This window comes from Aspergillus campestris, assembly GCF_002847485.1.
Source record: "Aspergillus campestris IBT 28561 chromosome Unknown P168scaffold_1, whole genome shotgun sequence".
NCBI classification, from domain to species: Eukaryota; Fungi; Ascomycota; class Eurotiomycetes; order Eurotiales; family Aspergillaceae; genus Aspergillus; species Aspergillus campestris.
This window is the reverse complement of record NW_020194336.1, coordinates 4,170,374-4,192,922: the sequence shown is the minus strand read 5'-3', so window position 1 is coordinate 4,192,922 and position 22,549 is coordinate 4,170,374. Positions and strand designations below refer to the sequence as shown.

General features: G+C 52.1%; 8 protein-coding genes across 8 annotated transcripts; 2 read left to right on the top strand and 6 right to left on the bottom strand.

Annotated features, from left to right (window-relative positions):
• The first annotated feature begins 267 nt into the window (after positions 1–267).
• Positions 268–2,928, top strand: P168DRAFT_301724 (uncharacterized protein). Its single transcript, XM_024838558.1, has 2 exons — positions 268–909; positions 963–2,928. The coding sequence occupies exons 1-2, from the start codon at positions 622–624 to the stop codon at positions 2,541–2,543; spliced, it is 1,869 nt and encodes a 622-aa protein (XP_024697755.1). The 5' UTR covers positions 268–621; the 3' UTR covers positions 2,544–2,928.
• A 387-nt stretch (positions 2,929–3,315) lies between these two features.
• Positions 3,316–4,876, bottom strand: P168DRAFT_324174 (phosphoglycerate mutase family protein). The gene is made up of 4 exons (XM_024840794.1): positions 4,809–4,876; positions 4,400–4,704; positions 3,731–4,315; positions 3,316–3,531 (listed from the first exon to the last, which is right to left on the bottom strand). The coding sequence occupies exons 1-4, from the start codon at positions 4,842–4,844 to the stop codon at positions 3,411–3,413; spliced, it is 1,047 nt and encodes a 348-aa protein (XP_024697754.1). The 5' UTR covers positions 4,845–4,876; the 3' UTR covers positions 3,316–3,410.
• Positions 4,877–5,111: 235 nt separating this feature from the next.
• On the bottom strand, positions 5,112–6,452 carry P168DRAFT_287237 (40S ribosomal protein uS8). The gene is made up of 2 exons (XM_024836531.1): positions 5,822–6,452; positions 5,112–5,512 (listed from the first exon to the last, which is right to left on the bottom strand). Exons 1-2 carry the CDS (start codon positions 5,952–5,954, stop codon positions 5,253–5,255), a joined length of 393 nt encoding a protein of 130 aa, XP_024697753.1. The 5' UTR covers positions 5,955–6,452; the 3' UTR covers positions 5,112–5,252.
• Positions 6,453–7,220: 768 nt separating this feature from the next.
• P168DRAFT_294854 (karyopherin beta) lies at positions 7,221–10,340 on the bottom strand (the record flags this gene model as incomplete). Its single annotated transcript, XM_024837986.1, has 8 exons — positions 7,221–7,516; positions 7,566–7,803; positions 7,859–8,191; positions 8,239–8,455; positions 8,521–9,149; positions 9,224–10,030; positions 10,161–10,219; positions 10,301–10,340. The coding sequence occupies 8 exons, from the start codon at positions 10,338–10,340 to the stop codon at positions 7,221–7,223; spliced, it is 2,619 nt and encodes an 872-aa protein (XP_024697752.1).
• Positions 10,341–11,908: 1,568 nt separating this feature from the next.
• P168DRAFT_308798 (putative anaphase-promoting complex component Cut20/Apc4) lies at positions 11,909–14,718 on the bottom strand (the record flags this gene model as incomplete). The annotated part of the gene is made up of 6 exons (XM_024839239.1): positions 14,431–14,718; positions 14,004–14,346; positions 13,381–13,933; positions 12,497–13,322; positions 12,290–12,439; positions 11,909–12,231 (listed from the first exon to the last, which is right to left on the bottom strand). Exons 1-6 carry the CDS (start codon positions 14,699–14,701, stop codon positions 11,909–11,911), a joined length of 2,466 nt encoding a protein of 821 aa, XP_024697751.1. The 5' UTR covers positions 14,702–14,718.
• Positions 14,719–15,389: 671 nt separating this feature from the next.
• On the top strand, positions 15,390–16,719 carry P168DRAFT_308797 (kinase-like protein). The gene is made up of 4 exons (XM_024839238.1): positions 15,390–15,589; positions 15,643–15,929; positions 15,986–16,197; positions 16,265–16,719. The coding sequence occupies exons 1-4, from the start codon at positions 15,492–15,494 to the stop codon at positions 16,601–16,603; spliced, it is 936 nt and encodes a 311-aa protein (XP_024697750.1). The 5' UTR covers positions 15,390–15,491; the 3' UTR covers positions 16,604–16,719.
• Positions 16,720–17,659: 940 nt separating this feature from the next.
• P168DRAFT_32046 (uncharacterized protein) lies at positions 17,660–18,457 on the bottom strand. Its single transcript, XM_024840367.1, has one exon. It carries the CDS (start codon positions 18,246–18,248, stop codon positions 17,733–17,735), a length of 516 nt encoding a protein of 171 aa, XP_024697749.1. The 5' UTR covers positions 18,249–18,457; the 3' UTR covers positions 17,660–17,732.
• Positions 18,458–19,459: 1,002 nt separating this feature from the next.
• Positions 19,460–21,463, bottom strand: P168DRAFT_278661 (uncharacterized protein; the record flags this gene model as incomplete). The annotated part of the gene is made up of 3 exons (XM_024835703.1): positions 19,460–21,124; positions 21,176–21,383; positions 21,432–21,463. The coding sequence occupies 3 exons, from the start codon at positions 21,461–21,463 to the stop codon at positions 19,460–19,462; spliced, it is 1,905 nt and encodes a 634-aa protein (XP_024697748.1).
• Between the last annotated feature and the right edge of the window lie 1,086 nt (positions 21,464–22,549).

Here is a 22,549-nt window from a genome sequence, read left to right as displayed (position 1 = left end):
ATCTGTCATACAGATTAGACTATAACAGACATCGGGATATGTATTCCTAGACATATAGACATGTAAAGACTAAGGAAAGAGTGAAAAGACAAAGTCAATTAAGATGATATCGTGAATTTCTCACCGCCCGTCCTGACCGCCTACAATCACCAGCAGAACAGCACACCGCCTTCACGGCTCATGATTGGCCGGTCGTTTATCCTGATTACTTCTCGCTCTCTCTCTGTCTTGTTGTTGTTTCCTCTCATCGTTTTTTCTTGTTCTTGTCTCTTCCCATCTTTTGCTTCTCACTATTTCCTACCGCTGTCTCTATCGTGGGGCTTCTGCTCACTTCATCCCAGTGGAAATCCCGGGGTTGGGCCGGCGCATCCTCCCGTTACGGAAGAGGACACCCAACCGCTTCAGAGCCAGCCTCCCAGCAACCTACCTACCTTACCTAGACAGTGATTAGAGTCATTCGGCCAATCTGACTAGACGCTCATCTGTTTAATCCTAGCGGTCACATACGTTTTCTTTCTCTTCTCTACTGCCATCCTTCAAATCATCGACCCCGCGTGTTGCCACACTGCATACTATGGGCCGTTGCTAGACTAGACCAAACAAGCAAGCGTCCAAACGAGAATGCCTTCTATGGTTGAACCTACGGCGAACCCGCCCCTTGCAGCCGGGGACCCTGGAACTGATAATCCCCTGGGCTTCACGCTGCATGTCCTGTGTCCTTCGCTCCCTCCTCCTGGCCGATTCAGCTTCAACAACCTTGCCGCATCCACCTCCATCGCGGAGTTGAAGCGCCTCATCCAGGCAAAGATCCCCGGAAATCCCGTCCCGGAATCGCAGCGCCTGATTTACAGCGGTAGACCGGTTGTCGATATTGGCTTGACCTTGCAGTCGATTCTGGAGCCAGAGGAGGTAAGGATAATCCGTCCGCCTACGATACATGCGACTGACAAGTGTCTATTCAGGGTTCACAGCACTCGATCCACCTCGTCTTGCCCCCAGCCCCTCCACCCAATCCTCTTGCGGCCACAGGCACCGAATCGCTGATCCCGAACGGAACCTCATCGGCTCCCCAGACTACCGCTTTGCCCGGCCGTTCCCCGCAGTTCGAACAAGGCTTGCGACTGAGAGGCCAGCAGGCTCCTCTGACCGTCAATGAGGCCGAGCTGGGACATGCACTTCGCCGCAACATTGAGATCATACGCGAACAGCTCAACGCAAGAGAAGGAGCGCGACCAAGACCCACCCACCTTTCTCGGGAGCTCGCAAGCCCCGTTGCTCCAGGGCCCTGGCACCAATGGCACCCACAATCGTTGTCCGCAGCGAACGCCTCGAACATGCCGAGACTGGTCATCTCCGGGACACATGCGCAGCGCGCTGAACAAGTCAACCGTGTTCTGACCACCGTCCGGCCTCGCATAGAGCAGATGGAAGCAGAGTTCGGGGAAGGACTTATCCCGTCGCTGGAAATGACTATCGCTGCCCGTACTCAGCTTCTGGAATGCCTGGATGAGCAGACCCAGAACCCCCTCATGCCGCGCAATGGTGAAATCGAGCGCCTCCTCGATCGTCTCTCCATCATCTACCGTCGTGCCGACACCCTTCGCCTTAGCCGTGGAAGCGGACCAACCGCCACGAATGTGGCCGAACGCAGTCATGAGAGGGCTCCCGTGTACCTGTTGACTTCCCCAGACGGGTATCAAGCGCTCGTGGCGTCCCCGGAAACGCAGATCATCCCGACGTCGATGGCTGCCCTCCGCGCAGGACAGATCCCGCAGCCCACCCCGACCACCGCCCCGCTGCCCAACGTGCCGACAGCCAACCCGGACCCCAACCCGAATCCCGCCAACCTGAACCCGAATGCGATGGTGATGGAGAACGCCGTCCGCCAGGCCTTGATCAACCAGCGGGCCGGAAACAACGACCAGATGGGCATGGCACGCTACGTCCGACGCATGTGGCTGTTTATCCGGCTGTATTTCTTCTGCTACATGCTCAGCGAACCGGGAACCTGGACACGGGCGATCTACGTGGCCACGGCCATCATGATCGCGCTATTATCCGACACCACCATTCCCCAACAAGTGTACCGCACCCTGGTCACGCCCTTGCAAGAGCACCTGGAGGGGTTGGCCCATCCCCTGGAAAATGAACACCCGCCCAACACACACGCGGCTGGTGCGCCGAACGCCGAGAACCGAGTTACCAGAATTGCCGGCGTCAGCCTGGCCGACTTTTTCAGCGGCGTCCGTCGATTCGAGCGCTCCGCCGCGTTATTCCTAGCCAGTCTCGTTCCCGGCGTGGGAGAACGGCAGGTAGCAGTCCGCCAGGCAGCGGAAGCTGCTCGGAATGAAGAGCGCTTGAGGGCAGAAGAGGACGCCCGTCGCCAGGAGGCCGAGTCGAACCGTGAACAAGAGCCCGGGCAGGAACAGGATGGGGGAAGTCAACCTGCACCCGAAGCTGAAAGCCATCCTCCGGGAAACGGCCCCAACGACCATCCACCAGTCGAAGCCGCTCGCGCTGAACCTCACGCCCACAATGAATAGTTATGCCCCTTCCCTTCCACAATACATGATACCCCAGACCGACATCGAACAGTTGGATTTCCATTCGCCAGGCCTATTTCTAGTTTGGTCTATTTCTATTCCTAGTTCTACCTCTAGCCAGGTAATAGAGTTAGACTCCACAAAGGACGAAGACGACTGGAGAAACCCCCTACCTCATTGTTCCACGCTCGGCGTTTCTTTTTCTTCCATGTTCGATACTGATTTTGAATTTCGGTTTTTTTCCTGTGTAGCTTTTTGATCATGTTCTTGATCCCCTTTTGTCGTTGGTTTGGCTTGGCTTAGCTTGGCTTGGCTTCACTTGGTGACGATTCGATTTGTATCTATGTCTGCAATTGTCAGTGTACATAAGATTTGAGATTTCTGCGTTTAAGCGAATCGAACTCGAGTGTGAGTGAATACAAAGCGTGAGGGTAGTAATGATAGCATGGATGCTTTACTTGTTATTTACTACTCATCCTATCTGTTCTATTTCAATAAGACTGTACCTGCCAGTACCTATCCACTCCTCGAATAGTCCCCGAAGTTCTCTTATGAATAACAGCTACACACAGACGACAGAGTGTAAAACGAATGCGAGGGTATTTAGCCCTTGAGACTTGGCCCCGTCGATATCTTTCTGGGTATGTATGTATGTATGTATCTGCCTATTTACATATCTGTCTGCCTGTCTGTCTGTCTGTCTGTCTATCTATCTATCTATCTATCTATCCGCAGGCCTCCAAACCAGGCCTCCAAACCAGGGAGTCTACCTGCCTACCTGCCTTTCCACCAACCTAGTCTATCCCTCCATCTACTAGTAACCCTGGGTATACCAACAATATACAGCAACACCACAAGATGGCTCAATCATAGCTTCGTCCCCGTCCTAGACCCCGATCCCTCAATCGACGAATCCCGTCCCGAAGTAGGGAACGCAGAAGGTGGAGCCATCGGTCCTGTATCGAAGGATTCTTCGCCGCAGAAGTGCCTATCCATGTTTTATTAGTATCGTTATTGATTGGTGTTGTAGGTGTGGGAGTGAATGTGGCAAGACGGAATGAACGAGGTAGGGAAAAAAAAAAAGGAAAATATAAGAAGGAAAGAAGGAAAGAAGGAAGGAAGAAGAAGGAAGAAGAAGGAAGAAGAAGGAAGAAGAAGGAAGAAGAAGGAAGAAGAGAGAAACATACCACCCCCGTTCAGCACCCTCGCGCAGAAAACTACAGTCCCCGTTCGCAATACAATCCCACCCCCCGCCGACACCACGACCGCCTCGCCATTGCGGGACGGTGATTGTGTCTTTTGTGAGTTTTGTTCCTGGTGCGAGGCTGGATGTGTCTCTGCCGCTACTGCCGCTACCGCTACCCTCGACAGGAGAAGACATCCTCCGCCGAAAAGTACTCAAACCCGCCGTAAAAACATTAAAGTCCTCCACGTCCGGGTCATCAGGCATGTTACCGGTCAAGGCGCGGCCGATAGCGATGAGAGGGGCCGCATGCGAGCAGATAAGGATGGCTTTGCTGGAGTGTGAACCCGTGGCTTGCTCGTGGGCGGCTACCTCGGCGTCGACGTCGGCGATTATGGAAGATAGGGCTGTTGCGAGGCGGTCGTGGAGCTGAGCGATGGTTTCGCCGCGGGTGGAGGGGATCACGTTTGGTTGTTGCTGGGGGGAGATTGTGTCTGTATCTGGGAGGATGGCTGGGAAGTGTGTTTTGAGGGTGCTAGGCGTGGAGGGCGAGGGGTGGTGGAAGAAGGAGGTTGGGCCGAACCATTCTCTGTTTTTTTATACTTGTGTTAGCTTTGGACTTTCAGTTTGTTTTCGTCGCGACGAAGAGGAAAGAGAGGAAGTAAATACTAACCCAACCCCATTCTCAACCCTAACATCCAAAACCGCCCCCTCATCAATCCCACTCCCATCCCTCCCCATCCTCCCCTTCAACGCCTCCACCCCCGGCTGAATAGTCTGCAAGCACCGATAAAACGGACTACTATAAACGCGAAACGGCTTCGGCACGACCCTCTCACTAACCAAATGGTCCGCCAGCTCGCGCGACTGCCGCACGCCGTGCGACGTGAGGGTCGGGTCCGCGGGGTTCCCCGTGGGTGTTGGGAATTGCGATTTGTATTCGCCGGTTTGGTAGTTGATTGTCCAGTTTAGGCGGTGCTAGACGGTTATTCTGGGTTAGTTATGGATGGTATAAGACCGGGGATGCAGGGAGCAATTGGAGAGTGGGTTGCAGGGTTGTAAGGGATTGGTTGGTGACGTACGCCATGGCGGGTCAAATATATTGTGTCTAAGGGCATTTTCGAAGCTGTGTTTTTGCAAATTGAATTGGGATTGGGTTGTTAGAAGATTGAAGTAATTTGATTGAGGTAAGTTGAGCGAGAATAAGATATAGTTGCATGTGGATAAGACTTGCGGGGAAGAGATGGCAGAATGGGGCGGTCTGCTTGTACCTCGGTCCGGTTTTTTTTTTTTTTCCTTTCTTGATTATACTAACGAGTACAGGCTATAAACTACAAAAACTACAAGGAATACAAGCAACTACAGCTTGAATATATAAAAGATGACCGGAAAAAGTTCACTCAGCTATCTATCAAGTTTGTGTACAGGTATAATCCCAACCCGGTAGACAGATATTGAGTACCTCTCTCTCACCCGACCATTTCAAAACTTTTCAGATTTTTTTGTTACCAGACAGGCGAACCCATCTAGTAGAAGAAGCCGAGGAGCTTGCCGGCAACGTGCTTGCGGCGAGCCTCCTCGTGGTCCATGATACCAGCGGAGGTGGTCAGGACGACGAAGCCGAACTGACGCGAGGGGAGCAGCTGGACGGCCCAGGTCTCGAGGTCACGGAGCTGCACGGGGTAGCGGGGGTTGATGACACCACACTTGTTGAGACGGCCGTTGAGCTGGATGACGATCTTGCCGGAGCGGTGGTCGTCAACCTCCTCGAACTCGCCGATGTAGCCTGAACTTTATGTTAGTATTTGCGAATACAACACAAAGCATAATGATCAGGTTGAAGAATGTAGCAGGAATATAAAGGTCGCCGAGCACAGAGAATAGAGTCCCGGAAACTTGTAAGATTCCCGCCATGTGTTTGATATCTCGGGCACTTAAAGGGCAGACGTTCGTGTGAAAATTGAAAGCGTCGCCTAGTTATCAACCCGAATTTTTGGTTTTTTTTCCAGGACTCTCATCTCATGCCGACAACCAGGATTTTCCCACATTCCCTCTGAACCCCGCATTGAACGTAAAAAAAGGAGTAAGAACATACCGTGCTTCTGCATGACCGAGAGGAACTTCACAATAACCTTGGAGCTGGGGCGGACCAGAACCTGGCGCTTACCAGCCTTCTCGGCATTGTTGATAGCGTTAAGCGTATCGTTGAGGACGGAAGTGCGGACCATTGTGGCGGGTGAAAGGAATCGAGATTCTCAAATCGAAAATACGAAGGGGAAATGAGGTATCTAGAAAAGGGAAAAGTCCTAATGAACTCCCCCTCCCTTTACCAACCAGGAGAAAAGAAAGAAAAAACCTTTTACCAGCATTTCTTTCCCCCCCCCAGTCGATAAAGGAGAGAGACATCGGGACCACACAAGTCAGCCACCAGTAGTCTTCGAGCGCAAAGAGTGCCCCTTCAGTGGAAGAGAGAGGAAAAGAGAGAAGACAATATTTCAGTTCTACTCTCTCTTTCCTCCTCGCCAGGGTTCTTCAGCCCGTGCCGTGATGAGAGATGCGTATCACCGGATGGCTTCCCCCTGGCTCTAGTCCGTCATTGAGCATTTCTGCTGCCGGAGAGCCAAAAGGCAACCCGGTGATTGCTCTCCCAGACTAGCTGTGAGGCTGGTAGAAAGGGACTTTCGACATGTAACACATACCTCGAGGTGGGTTGGGCGGGAGTGTTGACGCTGGGTGAGGATCGGAGTCGGAGCAGAAGTTGAAGGGTTTTCTCGGGTGTGCGTGTCTAGGGCTCCACTCTTGGCATGCCCTAAGCGGGTCACGTGACCGCCACTTATGCATGCCTGAGGCATATACTATTGCCCTATCGACTCATACTCCAACTACACCAAGGCTACCATGAATATGCAAGCTTTTCTCATTCTCTCTATACAGGGTCTTTTTTGGATCACACTGGATTATACGTGGAACAGGGTCAAAAAATTCGTGGCAATATCTTGGCAGGGGTTACATCACTTTCGGGCATACATGAATCGCTATAGGGGTCTTGGTCTAATGGGGAAGAAAATAAAAAAGCAGAGGTGGTGGATAATGATGGAGGAAATCAAGTGACAGGGAGAAGGGTAGAAAATGCATGAATAGGGAAGAAAAGAAAAGGAAAAGGAAAAGGGTCATAACAGGGACGAGGGTAAAAGATCCGAAAGGGGATTGGCGGGTGGGGGAGAAAATCGGTTGAAGGGGGGTGATGAAGGGGATGATTGTGTTGATGCAGTGATCATTAAACACCAGGGCTGCTGCCAATAAGCTGACAGACCGTTGGGCCGGTGAATTTTCTGCCAATCGTCTGATGCTGCACAGCATCATCCCATGGGCGATGAGCGCGCTCCATGGGTGGAGTCATCCAGGACGCAGATCCGTGACTGTATCCAGCGAGAAGTCGATCCGAGACGGGTGCTCCCGAGAGGACGGGTTGAGGATGGAACCACGGTCCCAATTTACGCCATGGACTGGGCGGTCGCCAAGCTGATCTGTCGCTTGACCTGCTCGCGGGCCCAGCGGGCGGTATCGATCGTGCGAGGTCCGAACTCCCGGCTCATCCGGGTCTCCCGGACCAGCGAAGTCACCCAGTCGTTGCGGAAGAAGTTAGCGAATTCACCGTTAGGGAATGACTCCGCTAGGTCACCAATGACACCCATGGAAGCCCGCATCAAGCCTTCGCTGCGGGTGGGATCCTGAGAGATCAGGTGCAGGAGCTGGAAGATGGACTCGATGAAAGGCTGGAGTTGACCAACTGCAACTGGTTAGCACTGGCTAAGGACACTTAAACTCGGGACTCATACCTGAAGGCGTGCCCTTGTACGACAGAATAATTCCACCCCAGGCATCCATGATACCCTCACGAAGCGAGATGATGTAGTCGAGCATCTCCATGGTGACGTCGGCACTGACGGTGACCACCGAGGCCTGCTGGAGGACCTGGCCCACCACCGCCAGGTAGGTGTCAAACTGGGTGCCGATTGCCTGGCAGATATCACCGAAGCACTCGAGGATGGCGGGCTTCAGCTGGTTGGAGGCGCTCTGTAGAGCAAGTTAGCGTGACGTTCTTCCGAGCAGATTCGTGCGCGGGACTTACGCTCAAGTCGGTAAGTAGGTAGTTCATGAAGGTGTCGCAGTACGGCTGGACCTTCTCGTTCAATGCACGAGAAATATCGCTGACCAAGCCAATGGCCATGGAGCAGAGACCAGGCTCCTCGAGGTTGCCCAGAGCGTTGTAAAGGAAGGGGGTGAAAGGATCCATGTACTTGACGAAGTCGTCTTCCAGAGCGCCAGCGATGGCACCCACGGTGGCGAAAACAACATCCGGCACGCTGGACTTGGGGGGAACCGTCGTGAGGATTTGGAGCATGACGTGCATGATACGGTCGGCCTGCGGCTTGACGTCGGTCTCCAGGCGTTGAACAATGGCCTGCAGGATTAGCGAGCGAACTTTGTTAAAAGGGAAAGGGATCTTACGAGAACAACGCTGGTCAAGCTGGTCTGCATCTCCTCCAGGGTAATGCGGTCCTCCACGCTGACAACCTGCTGTTGCATGGGGATGGTGTGCTCGAGACGCTGCAGAGCGACGTCCGAGAGAGTGGCAACCATGGGAAGACTATCGTTGGCGGCGTTGGTGACGAACGAGTTGAGGACTTCATATCCGGCCGTGCGCAGCTGGTTGTCGGCATCTTGTCTGTAGGGAAAAAAGAGGGAGGGTTAGATGATCCGATCAAAAAGGCGGGGTAAGATAAGTCTCACCTCTCGGTCAGGGCGAGGAGCGACTTGACGCTGTCCTGGAAGTGCTTCGAAAGGGGGTTGGTCTGAGCACCGACGTCACCGGCGAAGCGGTCGGCCACGTTCATCAACGCCCAACAGCAGGAGCTGGCGATCTTGGGGGTGCTGGCCAGGCCGTTGAACAGGCAGGAGATGAGGGGCTGGAGGTGCACCTCGGGGTCGAGGGTCTCCGAACAGAAGTCGCACACACGGCCGAGAGCGTAGGCAGCCGAGTCGCGAACCTGGATGGAGCTATCCTCCATCATGCCGATGAGCACACCGAGGGCCTGCTTGATGAGGGGCTCCAGAACCTTGGGGTCGGGGCCATCCATGATGGCGCCGAAAGCGGCGACGGCGGCATCACGGTGGCGCCAGTCCTCGTTGCGGATGTTCTCCTCCACGAACGTCAGGACGGGCTGGATGGCATCACCCTGCACACACTGGGCGTAGAGTTGCAGAGCCTGGTAGGCAGCGCGGGAGACGTTGTACTCGTCGTCCGTGGCGTCCTCATCCTGGCGACACATGGTCTGCAACAGGACGGGAACGACCTCTCGGCAGGCGATCCGAGCAAAGCCGTAGAACGGGCGAACCTCGGGGGCGCCGTCAGCTTGGGCCTGTTGAATGATCAGTAAGAAAGAAGTTCCCGCAAAAAGTTATAAGGATGTATAAAAGGGAGGGGAAAACGAACCTGGGCATTGTCGTCTTCGATGGCAATTTCCTCCTCGCACACGGTGCACCAGAACTCGATCGCCAGCTTGGCAACATCTTCCTCCTCGCTGCGCATGCCCATCACGCTCAAGCCAAACAGAGCCTTCTCCATGTAGAAGCGCATCTTGTCGTAGTAAGCGCCCATGATGCGGTTCAGACAGCCGAACGCGCCGGACTGCACGCGGAGATCCTCGGCCTGGGTGGCCTCGCAGACGACCTGCATGATGTAGTTCCGCTCGCCCTCGTTCTCCATGTTGGACCGGACAAAGTCGACGGAGTCACTGAGGGCCTTGATGGCGGCGTTCCGGATGTCCATGTTCTGCTCCTCGCGGCGCGCGCCCTGAACGACAGCGGTCAGGATGGCGTTGGAGTGGGCGCCCAGGCTTTCGCGCAGCTCGGCATCCTGAGACTCGCAGATGAAACCGATGGTGACCAACGAGGACTGCTTCAGCTGGTCGGAGCCGCTGGCGACGTTCTGGACGAGAATATTCATCAGTTCGGGCCACTCGTTCCGCGGCAGCTCGATGGCGGCGACGGAAACGATGAACTGGGCGGCCGATTGGCTGGCCTGGCCATGCTTGGAGCTCAAAGTCTTGAGAGCAAGTTCCTTGACCTGCGACTTGATTTCGGGGGTAATTTGCTGGAGCCATTTTGCTTGCACTTCACGCAGTTTTGCGGCATCTCTGAAGGTGAAGGCGTTCTTCAGGGCGATACCGGCGGCAGCCCGGATGGGGGGTGCAGTATCTTCGTTAGCCAGTTCCTGGCCGAGAGTGACGAGGTAGCCGGCCTAGAGAGGAGAGAGTTAGTGAGAACGGAGATGAGATCATGGTTAAAGGATAGAGATAAAAATCCAAGGGAAAAATCTTCAGAAAAAAAGAGGAAAAAACGGAGGGGGTAGAAAGTGGGGGGTAACGTACGAAGTCAACTTCCGCCGCATGGGCGAGCTGCTGTTCGGCATTCGAGCGCGCCGTCGCATCTAAGAAGCAGAAGAAAAACCGTCAGCGAGGATATTCGTATCAAAATATATCCAGCAATAAGACCAGAGGATCCAACATACCAGGCGACAGGGTACTCTCCAACACCTGCGTGACATTCATGTTGCCTTATGCGGGAAGAAAAAATAACAGGCCAGTAGGAAAAAAGGAAAAGGAAAAAAAAAGAAGATCAGGAAAGGAAAAGAAAAAAGAAAGAAAAAAAGTTCGAATAGGGGGTCAATCCAGTGAGAAAGAGAATCAACTCAAGAGACTAGAGAAAAGGGTGGTTGAGAGAGAAGTCCAACACAAAGGAATGAGAGTGCGGACCAAAAGCGGGCTGGGATGGATGAGATGGAGGAGGAGGTGAAGGTTAGGTTAGGTTGTTTTTGTGGATGCGGATATATGACGAGGCATGCACCAGGTCTAGTTCTTTCCGGGGGGGGGGGGGGGAAGTAAGTGGCAGTAACACAAGAGAGGGAAGCGGTATATGCCAGAACAAGGGAGGATTAGCCCCAAGGTAACTAGCTTAGTTAGGGTTGAAAAGATCCTGAGATGAAGAGAGTAGAAAGTAGGAAGCGAGGTGAAGAGATGAAGATGGAAAAGAAAGAGACAGAGAAGAAGAGAGAGAGAGAGAAAGTGATGAGGGCGTTCGCTTTACTTTCTCGAGCTGTACAGAAAAAAGACTGAACTGAAAGACTGAAAGAATGAAATCAACGAAACCGGCGTGACAGCGCACGTGATCCGTGGCGGGTTATGTAAGACACCCGCCCATGACCATGACAATACCATACCCATTTTCTCCATACACCCTTAATTCCCCTTCCAGTCAATTTACTTCTCCAGAGTACGACCTAACTAATGATCTATACCTCCAACAGATACTTATTAACTATCCGTATATTTCTCAAAATGAGATAAATACCTCTAAATCGACAGATCCAATCCAACCCCCTCATCAACCAGCAGCAGCTGGCCCCCTGATAGAATCCTGAGACAGCAGCTCCAATCACAAATCACAGACGTCACCATTGCGATGCCGAATCATACCTATCATATCTTACCACTCCATACACCCCGTAAGAAAAAGACACCCAGACCATACAATACCCTTTCTGTGTGTGTATTGTAACGATTTGCCCCTCGTTTTTGGCTTTGTTTTGTTTTGGTTTTGCCGCTTGGAGCTGTGGCCGTGAGGATTTTGCCTGGTGGCCTGGGCGACCGTTTGTTTGGTTTGGCTGGTTTTTACTGCTGCTCTGCCTGGCTGAAGGAGAGATGGTTCTAGAAGGTTATATAGGGAGTTATTAACTGAGTTATTAGTGTTATTTGCTATATGAATTACCTTATCTGTTAAGGAAGATACTCTATTTTTACGATGATTGTTTTTTTCTTGGATTGCTTTGATTCGCTTATCAGGAGTGTCATGAAGTAGTGATGATTTAACCTGTCAGGGGTCATGGTGATCGTTGAACTATATTAGTATCTAGGAGGGGTTGATTTGTCCGATAAATTTAGCAACTAGTATCAAACAATAAAGAAAAGGTTTACTCCTTCACAGGTACTACTTGATAGAATTGAAATATATTGTATAAAATACCACCCATCTCTATCAGAATAAAAAGAAAGAAAGAAAGAAAGAAAAATCATCACTCATAACAAACAGTCCACCCTCCATACCACACATAGACAAAGAACTATTCCATCTCATCCTCCTCCACTTCAGCGTCCAAATCCAGCACCTCGTAGCGCAGTCCATCCCCATACACCACACAGATCGCCCGTCGTCCCTGTCGCCCGTTCACATCGATCCGGGCCGGTTTGGCCTTGACGCCGCCGGTCGCAAAGCGATGTTTGATTCCCGCCCCCCCTGTTGAAGACGAGACTGACATGTCTAGTGGTGTCGGAGGAGGAATAGCCGTGGTGGCTGTAGTATTGCAGTCGGTGTAGGTCACGGCCGACGGGCCTACTTCTGGGGATGATGGCTGGAAGGGGAGGTTGAGGAGGTAGCTGGATCCTTCTGTTGTAAGATGTGAGTGGGTGGGATGATTAATCGTATTAGGAAAGGAAGGGCTTACTTTTGCTAGTCCAGAGTACCATAAGAGTGTCGTCTTCGACGAACTGGATCTGTCGGATTTCTCCGTCATGGAGGGTTAAGGCCCCAAGGGAGGTCGTTCGGGTCGAGCTGACGCCGTTCTCCGAGTCGAGGACTACGCGGTATATGTAAACTGCGACATATGGTTAGATACTCCTAGTATAACGTCAATACGTAGAGGGGTGCGTACGTAGATGCTTGGACGAGGTCGACCGGGTCGCCAGATAGACCACGCATGGGCTGTCCTTCTCGGCGTCTTCATACCGCATTGTCATATCAATGACGTTTCGATCGCAGTCCGAATGCAGAGCAAGAGGCGAGCGGTGGAGGATCCCCCTCCGCTGCGTCAAGGCTATCTGTCCGAAGACCTTCTCGAACTGCAGACCCAGCCGCTTCGTCAGGTCATTCATCTTGGGAAGCTCGACGTGGTTCGCGTCGTCGTCCACCCCCTGGCTTTGCTGCCGCAGGAGCTTCTTGAACGTGTCGTAGAATGACCGGTCGTGGCTCTGGCCGGTGGGCGCCCATTTGTCCATCGAGGCGGCGGACGGTGGTGGTGGTGGCGGCCGAGGGATACCCATCATGGGCAGCTGCTGGATGTAGTAGCGGAGTTTGCTTTTGGCTAGGGCCCCGCGAATGTATTTGAGCGTCTGGGGGTATTCGACCAGGTCGGTCTTCTCCATCAGCTCTTCGAGGGTTTGCGACATGGGCTCGGCGCTCTGCATGTCGATCTCGTGGCGGAGCCAGCGCGAAAAGCTGTAGAACTGACCGAGCTCCTCGTTGGTGTGGATGAGGATGTGGTGTGCTAGAAGGTGGAGGCAGTCCATCGTCTCGACGATGGCATTGAGGTCGGACGTCTCCAGTCCGAGGACCTCGCTCAGCTTTGTAAACTTGGAGAGGCCGATAAGCCGGCTGAGCAGGACCTCGCATCGCTCTAGAGCTGGGAGGAGACATTCATGGGTCAGCCGTCGAACGTTTTCATAACCGCTCGAGACAGCCTTCTCCCATCGTTTGTGACCCTGTACACATCAGTACCCATTCATATATCAGACTTTCAAATTGAATGCGAGAACCTACCCTCTCTCCCACAATATCCACTAAGAACTCCCTAAGCGGGTCGAAACAATCCCCGGTGACAACCAAATGATACGCAGCAGTCACGAAATCACAATGGCACTTCTCCTGCAGATCCTCATTCACACTGCGCATATACCGCGCAGGGAGCTCCTGTGCATTCTTCCATTCCAGCTCAATCTGCCTCTGCACCTGGTTGATGTAGCGTAGCAGATTCTGCAGCTGGGTGGTCTTGTGCGCCAAAAGCGACAGGTAGCGGCCGGACCTCGTGATGAAGCGCAGATCCAGTGTCACCAGATGCAGAGAGTTCAACGTCTCAGCCAGCAAGGCATGCGTCGAGCTGAGCGGATGCGAGGCATGCTGCAGAATCTTGCAAGGTGCTGACCCTACAGGGCTAGCAATCTGGATCGAGCCAATCTCGAAGCAATCAAAGATACGGAGATGAACGGTACCGTCCTCAAAAGCCACTAGTAACACGTCGACCGCATCGCTCGTGTGTTTGGTCGACGAGTGGAAGATGGCGTCGATGGACGGGCGGGAGCTGAACACATCATCGCTGGAGGGTATTAACATGTTTCTTCCAACGGAGATTTAAGATAAAGAAAAGGAAAAGAAGAAAAACATACTCTCCACCCGTAGCAGGCAGCGTACTCAACTTCGGCAAAGAAGACTCAACATCCAGCAAAGCCAACTCACGCGGCAGATCCGCCCCAAGCAACGCCGCGGCCTTGGACGGATGCACATCCGGCGACAAGAGATCCTCGACGGAGACTTGGCCAACAGCCTCACGCAGATTGGCGCGCGCGACGCGAGAATCCGTGAAGTTCACACCCCACCCGAGACAGGAGACCTGGGCGGGGACATTCTCGTCCGGTGAGCGGTAGACGTCGTAGTGGTGGACGGTCTTGCCGCTGTAGGCGCTGATTATGCGGACGGTGTTGTCCGCGCATGCGACAGCGAGAAGATAGCCTGTCTTCCTGTTAGAAGATATCTGTTTGTATCGTCCAGCGAATTGGGGAATGGAGGAGAGAAGAAGGGAGGGAAGAGAGATACCATTATTTTTCCACGCCAACCCACGAATCTCACCATCAGCTTCGTCCTCCCCAAGATAAGGATCCCCCTTAAACGAGCCCCCAAACACGCGCTGCCCATTCAGCCGAAAGACACACAGCTCGTCATCGTCGGTGACAAGAGCAATGAGGTCCATCGTGGGACAGTAGGTCAGGGAGCCTGGCTTGCATTTTGCCGGCAGCGATTTCTCCGCGATGGGAGAGAGCTGCGGCTCGTGGCGCGTAGACTGAGACGCATCTTCAGCCATATTCATTGAGATCTAGATTTCTATTCCATGCTTTTGGGGATTGAATGTGGTGTTGCTTGAGCGGGACTATCTTTGGCTGGGTTGTTGTTGGTGAAGTACCTTATTTGCGGGTCGGGACTCTTGGCATGTGGACGACCTTTCACTCACTTTATTACTCCTGTACAAGCCATAAACCCTCACTTCGCTCAGCGATTTGATCACGTGGCTGAAATTACTCATGAATATTTTATAGATTTCATCCATATGAAGAGATGTTGTTTGATCAATATTGTAAGAATGAGAGATATAGTTATACTAAATAACTGTATAGTTTTTATAGCTCTGCAAAGTACTCCGTAGCCGCAAACCCCCTAAAAGCATTCACGTAGGAAATTCCTACATACCTACTAGATAGACTGCCCAGCCGGTGGAGTGCGGATCCCGAGGTCGGTGGACCCTGAGGTGCCGGCGAAAACCCTAATGGGGATTTCTTCTCCTACCGTCACCAGAGTCCATTTGGATATTTGATATCGAAGAGCAATGAGGAGTGATCGAGAAACGGCATGTCGTTAAACAACTTAACTACGCCTTCAGAGCATGTGACTAAGCCTAGGCCCCATTAGACTGTTATTGGATCGGTGGACCCACTTTCCCTGAAAGGCCACTACTACCTTACCTACGCCATCGCCTTAGTACGAAACCTGTCTGGCTGAGGTTTGGGGTGTATAGTCCAATACCTATAACCTAGCGACGGAAGGGCGCGTTTAAGTTGAACACATCCGCCCCAACCAGCTAACCAAGGCCGGCCGTACCCAACATGGCAGCTTGCGCAGTAACACTAGGCCGTCAACTTAAGGGCAAAGCAGGACTCTACACAATAACGAAGCAATTACAAGAGAGCGTTTGGCTAGCAACGTAATGTCCCGGTCCTCACCTCTTACCAGTTTCTAACGCTTGAAGCCCTGCAGAGCCCAGAACAAGGAGACTGTCGTTGTGAAGAGCGTTCGGCATTTTCGCCTACAAAATGAAAGGGACGTTCTTCTTCGTTTCCAATCCCAGTCTCCGTACCTCCGTCCCCTTCTCGATGAAATTGAAGACCCTCCAGGACCACCGGCTCTCATCCTAAGACACCTCGATGACGATCTTTTGCATGCATCAAACAGCAAGAAACTCTCACGACTCGAAGTCAAATATGTTGCAAAGAGGGTCTTGGAAGCGTTAGCAATATTGCATGGGGAAGGTTACGTCCACACTGGTATGTCCCTGAGTGCTTCGACTTCGACTTCAAATGGCTGAACGCGTTTATCAAAGACATCAAGCCTAGCAATATACTAGTGAACTATCGACATAGTGGAGCTCGGTTTGGCGATGTTCAGCTTGCAGACTTTGAAAGCACCGTTCACAGGGACTCTCCTTATGCTCGTCGTGGAGACTCGATTGGAACGCCTATCTTTAGGAGCCCTGAAGCACATTTATCAATGAGATGGGGTACTGAAACGGACATTTGGTCCTTTGGCACAATGGCATGTCCCTGTCACATTCGACCGCCTTTTTTTTTTCTCGAGACTAATGCATTATATTGGATTTCAGCTCATAAGCTTGATGTACGGGGAAGGGTTTCACATCTTTAAGCCCGATGTTTCACCAGATGACGACGAATATGAACTCAAGATCCTCATGAAGCATCATCGGTGCTTCGGGCCATTTCCCACATCATATGAGCAGATCGCCGACCAGGACCGAATCGCAGCCCTGTTGTGGATAATGCAAAATAGTCCGACCGAGACACTTAGACCCTTCCATCTCACAACAGCGCGAGAAATTTGCCAAGAAGACAAGGAATTTGTGCTCAGAATTATGAAACTCGACCCGAGAGATCGACCAACGGCCAAGGCACTTTTGGAGGACAGTTGGTTTGATCAGCTCTGAAGCAATCTCTGACTATTCCTACAATATGTATTCCCAATATTGTGTTGTCATAACGTATGTGATAAGGGAAACTTTCCCTGCACCATTTTTTTTCAACACTACCTACTGAAAAGAAGAAATAATTGCTATTATATTCCTCCTCGGACAGTTGGTAGCCGCAACTTTACAAGATTTCATTGTATCAGACGATCTGAATCGACGTCATACCAAATCCGGGCGCAGATTTACTTATATGTAGCTCCAGCCGCCTGGATATCAAGGTACTATACGGTGAATGAAGGCTCATCCGATGGACCTTATACGTCCCTTGCGGCTGCTGTCGTGATGTCTCCATGTCCCCAGACGTCCAAAGGCGCCTAGCAATTACCTACCAGGTGTATTGTAAACATAATACGGAGAGCCTGCACAAATATCAGCCACTAAGCCTGTGTTCTGATTCTCTCTTCGACCGCAATAAAATAATTCCGCCACCGAACATCCCATCACTTCTATAGACTATAACGTGTCCGGCCACTTGCGTTTCCACAACCTTTGATCTTGAGATTCGCACTTAGGGAAGAGATGGGGAGAGATGGCAAACGTCGGGCTTCGACCACAAGGCAGCTGGTCAACAAGGTATGTAAGTAAAGGGGTCAATTTTGCCGCCATCCTCACGGGGGCGTGAGCCTCTCATTCTTGATTGGATTGTTCTATATGATGTGGCTCGAGCTCCAGCCCGCAATTTAATCGCTGATTCGTTCCCATTTGACGATCCATCTTGAAGTAATGGCGTATCGCTCTAAGATTGTCTATTTGAGATTCTTTTTGGCCCCTGCATTCGAAGAATCCTCCTCGAACACTTGGAGCCAACCAATGTCGCCTGATAGAGAATCGCCGGCCACTACTCTTCTTTCAAAGCTAGACAGGGGTCGAAGCTATTTCAAGAATCGGACGAAGAGGGCTCCTTGGAAAGAAACGCAGGGTTGGCGCGAGCCGAAACGCCTGCTGCTTCTACAACGCGCATATGGCTATAAATGTGTAGGGGACTGTGGGCAGCTGGCCTTCTGGGATGAATATAAATACTTACCTTCCTGTCCTGGTGGAGTTAAAAAACAACTTCTACAAACATTGCTTCTGAAGTTCGTTGGCCTCAAGTCATGACTTTCAATCGCGTTTTCAAAAAGATCCCTATCGGTGCCATAAGAAAAGGCCGCGACGACATAACACTATCTATCGCCACAGAAACGTCGCTTTGGAAGAGGCCTGAATCAATGGCGATCCAACAAGGCCCCGGCTTCCAGAAGGCCGTCGAAGCTTCACCGCATTGGTCCCAGAAGGAACCAAAGATGTTTGCCAGAGGTATATGAGAATACCCCCTATTAATCATTGGCCGAGTCCTCTGACATTCTATACAGGGAAGCTCAGCACACAAGCGACGATCCACGCGATCATTATACTGGTGTTTGTTTCGACGACAAAGGGGAAGGTAAAAGCGTTCACTTCCCCGTCGAAAACACTTGAAAGATGTTGGATATCTATCCAGAGTCTTTGTCATTGGAAGAAGGGAGATCATCAGTCGAATATCTACATCTATTGTTAAGTAATTGTGGACGAGTGAGGCATGCAATCGGCCCGATGTCAGCAGTCTTGCGTTGTTTTCCCACATACATTGTTATCTTGACTCTTCAAATTGTCTTTTTCTGTTTCTTTCTCTTTTGAGCAATCTTACAATTGTTTTCGCACTTTTCATAGTCATCAAGATCATTATCGTGACCTTTTTCATCAGTTTTCCTATAGTAGTTAATTACTATATAACTTTGGATAGAAGTATTAGTGGCACTATATATATATAAATTGAAACACCACGTTACAGACTGTCCGTCAAATGCCTGGGAGAGGTAAATAGTCGGCCCGTATTGCTGACATAATTGATGTCTTGGACATAAGCATTCTAAAGGGAACCAATCATTAATTGGAACAAAGAAGTAGGTACTAGTCTGATGTCTTGTGTTGTAGCCTTTCTAGGTGAGGAGAAGTTTCCTTCTACCTGGTGTGGAAATAGGGGATGAAAACGCGCCCAAAGCGATGAAATTGATGATATTCGGATTATGGAAAAGCTTGCTTGATTGTTGGAATACAAACGGTCAAACTGTGTGGGAAAAGGACTCGGCAGGTCAGCTGACATGCCAACCGATTGCCGTCACTTCCACACCGGGGGGGAACCTTGCTTTATATCTCTCCAAATCCCCTCGGTCATCGTCGGTAGGATGTCATCGACCCTGGCCTTTTGGAAGCGGTTGTCCTATCGCAAACGTGATCTGTAGAGAAAAGCGTACTGCGCCTCTATGAGTTGGCGCTGTAATGAGCCCATGTGGGCATAGTGGTTTGAAATTTGTTGTTTCATGCGACTAGGTTGCCTAAACCCTACAGTACTAAGGTACCAGTTTATGTAGTAGAGTCGCAGCCGCCCTCTGAGGATAATTGTGGCTTTATATTAGGAGTGTAGTCTATAACATTGTAATATATATTTGCAGTACTGCTAATATTCCAAACGATATGAAGAGAAATGTTCTCAAGACATTCAACATGCAAGGGTTAATAGTCTGGAGTATATTTTTGATGATGTCTTATAATTTATTAACTTATTATAGCAGTTATAAGTGATAGTTCAGAAGTGCTGTAATGAACTATTGTTATCATCATCATCATTTTTATTTACGTATGATGGGGAGTATGTTGTAGAGTGATATATAGATAGTCTCATTATTTTTATGACAGATATTCGAATGTCAATGCTCATATAATATAGAACATACAAAACGCTAATACAACACAACAAATGAAACAGTCAATACATCTTACATAACCACCCACTCCCTAAATCATATTCTTCAAATAACTCAACTCATCCAACATCTCCTGCACCGCATCCTCAGACCTCCCCGCACGCTCACTCCCCCCCGCCGAAACAGCACTCCCCTTCCTCGACACAGCCGCATCCGACCCCCGCTCCGGAAAACGCAACACAGGCGCATCAGGACTCCTCGCCAGCCCCAACGCCTCCAGCGGATCCATCTCGCCGAAAAAGGCTGCGTAGCGCTTGGGATTGGTCTCGACGTCGTCGACGGTGTCTTCGATGGAGAGGCTGGGGATGTCGAGGTCGTCGGCGGAGTGGTGGTGTGGTGGCGGGAGACCCGGCCAGCAGGGGGAGTCGTCGCCGCCGATGACTGTTGTTGGGGACGGTTTGCAGTTTAGGGGGAGGTGCGGGGTGTCGGGGTCTTCGGTTGTTGTGGAGGGGTTGAGGAGGTCCGGGACTTCGGTGCTGTCTGGGACGGGAGAGGTGGCGTCGTGGTTGTGGTTGTGGCGTCTGGTGTTGGTGGTGAGGGGGAAGTGGGTGGATGGGATTGTGGAGTCGTGGGTGATTTCGTTGTCGGTGCTCCATGAGGAGAAGCGGCTGCGCTCGCAGGGGGGACTGCTGCTGGCGCGCGATGAGGCGTCGGTTTCGGTGAGATCCGAGAAGTGGCTGCCGAGGTTTTCGACGTCGAGGGCGCGTTCGCGCTCGTCGAGGTCTGCGAGGGCGTCGTCCATTACGGAGGAGGGGGAGTTGGGGAGCGTTGGGAGGCGCTTCTCGGTGAATGGGGATGGTCGGGGCGTGGCTGCGCTGTCGGACAGGGCCAGCTCGGCGGCGGTCGCTAGCAGCGGTGGGATTTTGGTGTCGAGCGGAGCGAGGAATTTCTGTGCTGGGCGGGCGTGTGGGCCCTGGTCGCTGCTCGTGGTTCTCCGCGGGAGGCCTGGCCGGGTCTGCACGGTCAACGGCACGTGGGAGGACGAGGGCGCCGAGGAATTCGAGCTTTGTGCTCGTCGGTCCTGGATCGATAGGGGCTGCGATTCGCGGCTCCCGGCGGAGGCGGGTCGTCGGAGAAGCAGCGTGTCGTCTGGGTACCGCGGGGTCCGGTCACGCGGGGGGATGCGGTCGGAGGCACTGCGCTCGGGTCGGTCCCCAACCAGGGCATGGCCATGTCGGCTGCGCGGGCGGGATCGCGCGAGGGCAGTGGTGGGCTCCACGGAAAGTTGGTCCGCGGATGCCAGATCCGGGGACGACGCGTTCCACTGGCGGAAGGCGGAGCGGATGCCTCTCGACCGAGGCGGGGAGACGGAGCGGGCGGACTTGTTGCCCAGGCTTCCGCTGGAGTGGGTTGCGCTGCGCGGCTGGGAGGCGCTCCGGTGGACCAGGGCGCCCAGGGGCGAGGCGTTGAAGGACCATGCGGGGGCCGGCTCTTGCAGGTGAGGCGGCGAGGTGCGGAGACGGGACGCCTTGGGTTTGGGGGGTTGACGCGGATTCATGAATTTATCCTCCGGGTTCATCGTTCGGTGGTCGTTTCTAAAACCGGCTGGACTCTGATCGCGCGAGCCGGTCGAGTGCGTGTCGGGGAGGATGACGGGGACGTGCAGCACGTTGACGGGTTGGCCGGGCAAGAAGGGACAGCGCGAGGTGACTGGTTCGGCCTCGTTATGGTGTTCTACATCATCGTCCAGCAGATACTACCGTTGGTTAGCGCGGATCTAACGATAGAGGAGGATAGGGAGACGAACGTAATACCAGTAGGTGGCACCCATTTTGAGACCCCCTGAGCGGGACGAGGGACTCTGGGATTGTCCGTCGCAGACGATGTCGGTAAAGGTATGGCAGCCCCTCCATTGTCCGGCGCCGGTGCGTCGATCCCTCTCCATGACGTAGGGTTTGGAGAAATTATCCCACGAGCCGAGTAGCTTGACGGAGCGAACGTGCGGAGGGGCGCATCTGTGGGGGTTAGAGCATGTCCACGAGGTTTCACTGAATGTGACTTACAGGAGAAATGTCATCAAAGTCGTGGAAGTCATGATGTCGGTCAATTGCAAGAAATCACCATGAGAAGAACACGAGAATCAGAGAGTGCAAGTGGGCGACGGAGATTATATGCAGGACTCGAAAAACTCCGACAAAAGCAATATGACCAAGACCAGCCCGGATAAAACAGGAGTAAAAGGTACAAGACGAATGAAGATACAGAAAGAAAAGACAAGGATAATAAGAAGGAAAGGACTCGAAAGGGGTTAATGTTTGTGTTTGTATTGCAATCCGGACGAGGATCAGGGTCGAGGTCGAGGTCGAGGTCAATATTATAGTATCGGCTGGAGAGAGATTGGCGGCAACACCACGCCACAAAATGCGATACGACGACGAGTGCTTCAGCAGGCGCGATGGCACAGGCTGAAGGCGCAGTACCTGACGATCGATGTGTTGGAACCAATCAAAGTGTGGACGAAGCGCCGAGGGTCTGGGAGGAAATAAGAGGGAGAGGGCGCTTGCAGCACGATCCAGTCGGAGGATTGTCCTTTAATAAGTGGTTTCACACGTGGGATGGGGAGAACTCCGGGCGATCAGGGGGGAGATATTGAGATCGGATTGAGATAGGATTTGAGATTGAGTATTCGAATTGAGTATTTGGGTGGGACGAGAGGAAATAGTTCGGTGGTCTATCTCTTAGGCCGTGAATAGTCCGGGACGAGACAGAGTGGAAAGAGGAAAAGAAAAGATGAGGATGAGGATTGAGATTGATGGATCAACAAAACCCCAACAGAGCGCTTATTGATATTTATGAATTATGGTTGAACCTGGTTGACCCTGGATCCACCAGAATTGACCAGGATACGAATGGATCGACAAGGGACCAGCTGGAGACGTCACAATGTGCTAGAGAGCATTCATTCTGTTCAATCTTAAAGAGAGAAAGTGGCGAACTGAAGCCGCTGATCATGGATCGAATTGATCATAGTCAGGCCCTAACATGCCGTCCATCGGTGGAGACTTTTCTTCATTCTCTTTTATCGTGAGGCTGGAGATGGCTTGAGCTGATCCGTTCTGTCGGAGAGACCGAGACTGAGACTATTGACACTATGATCGTGCATTCCGTCGTGACAAATTTC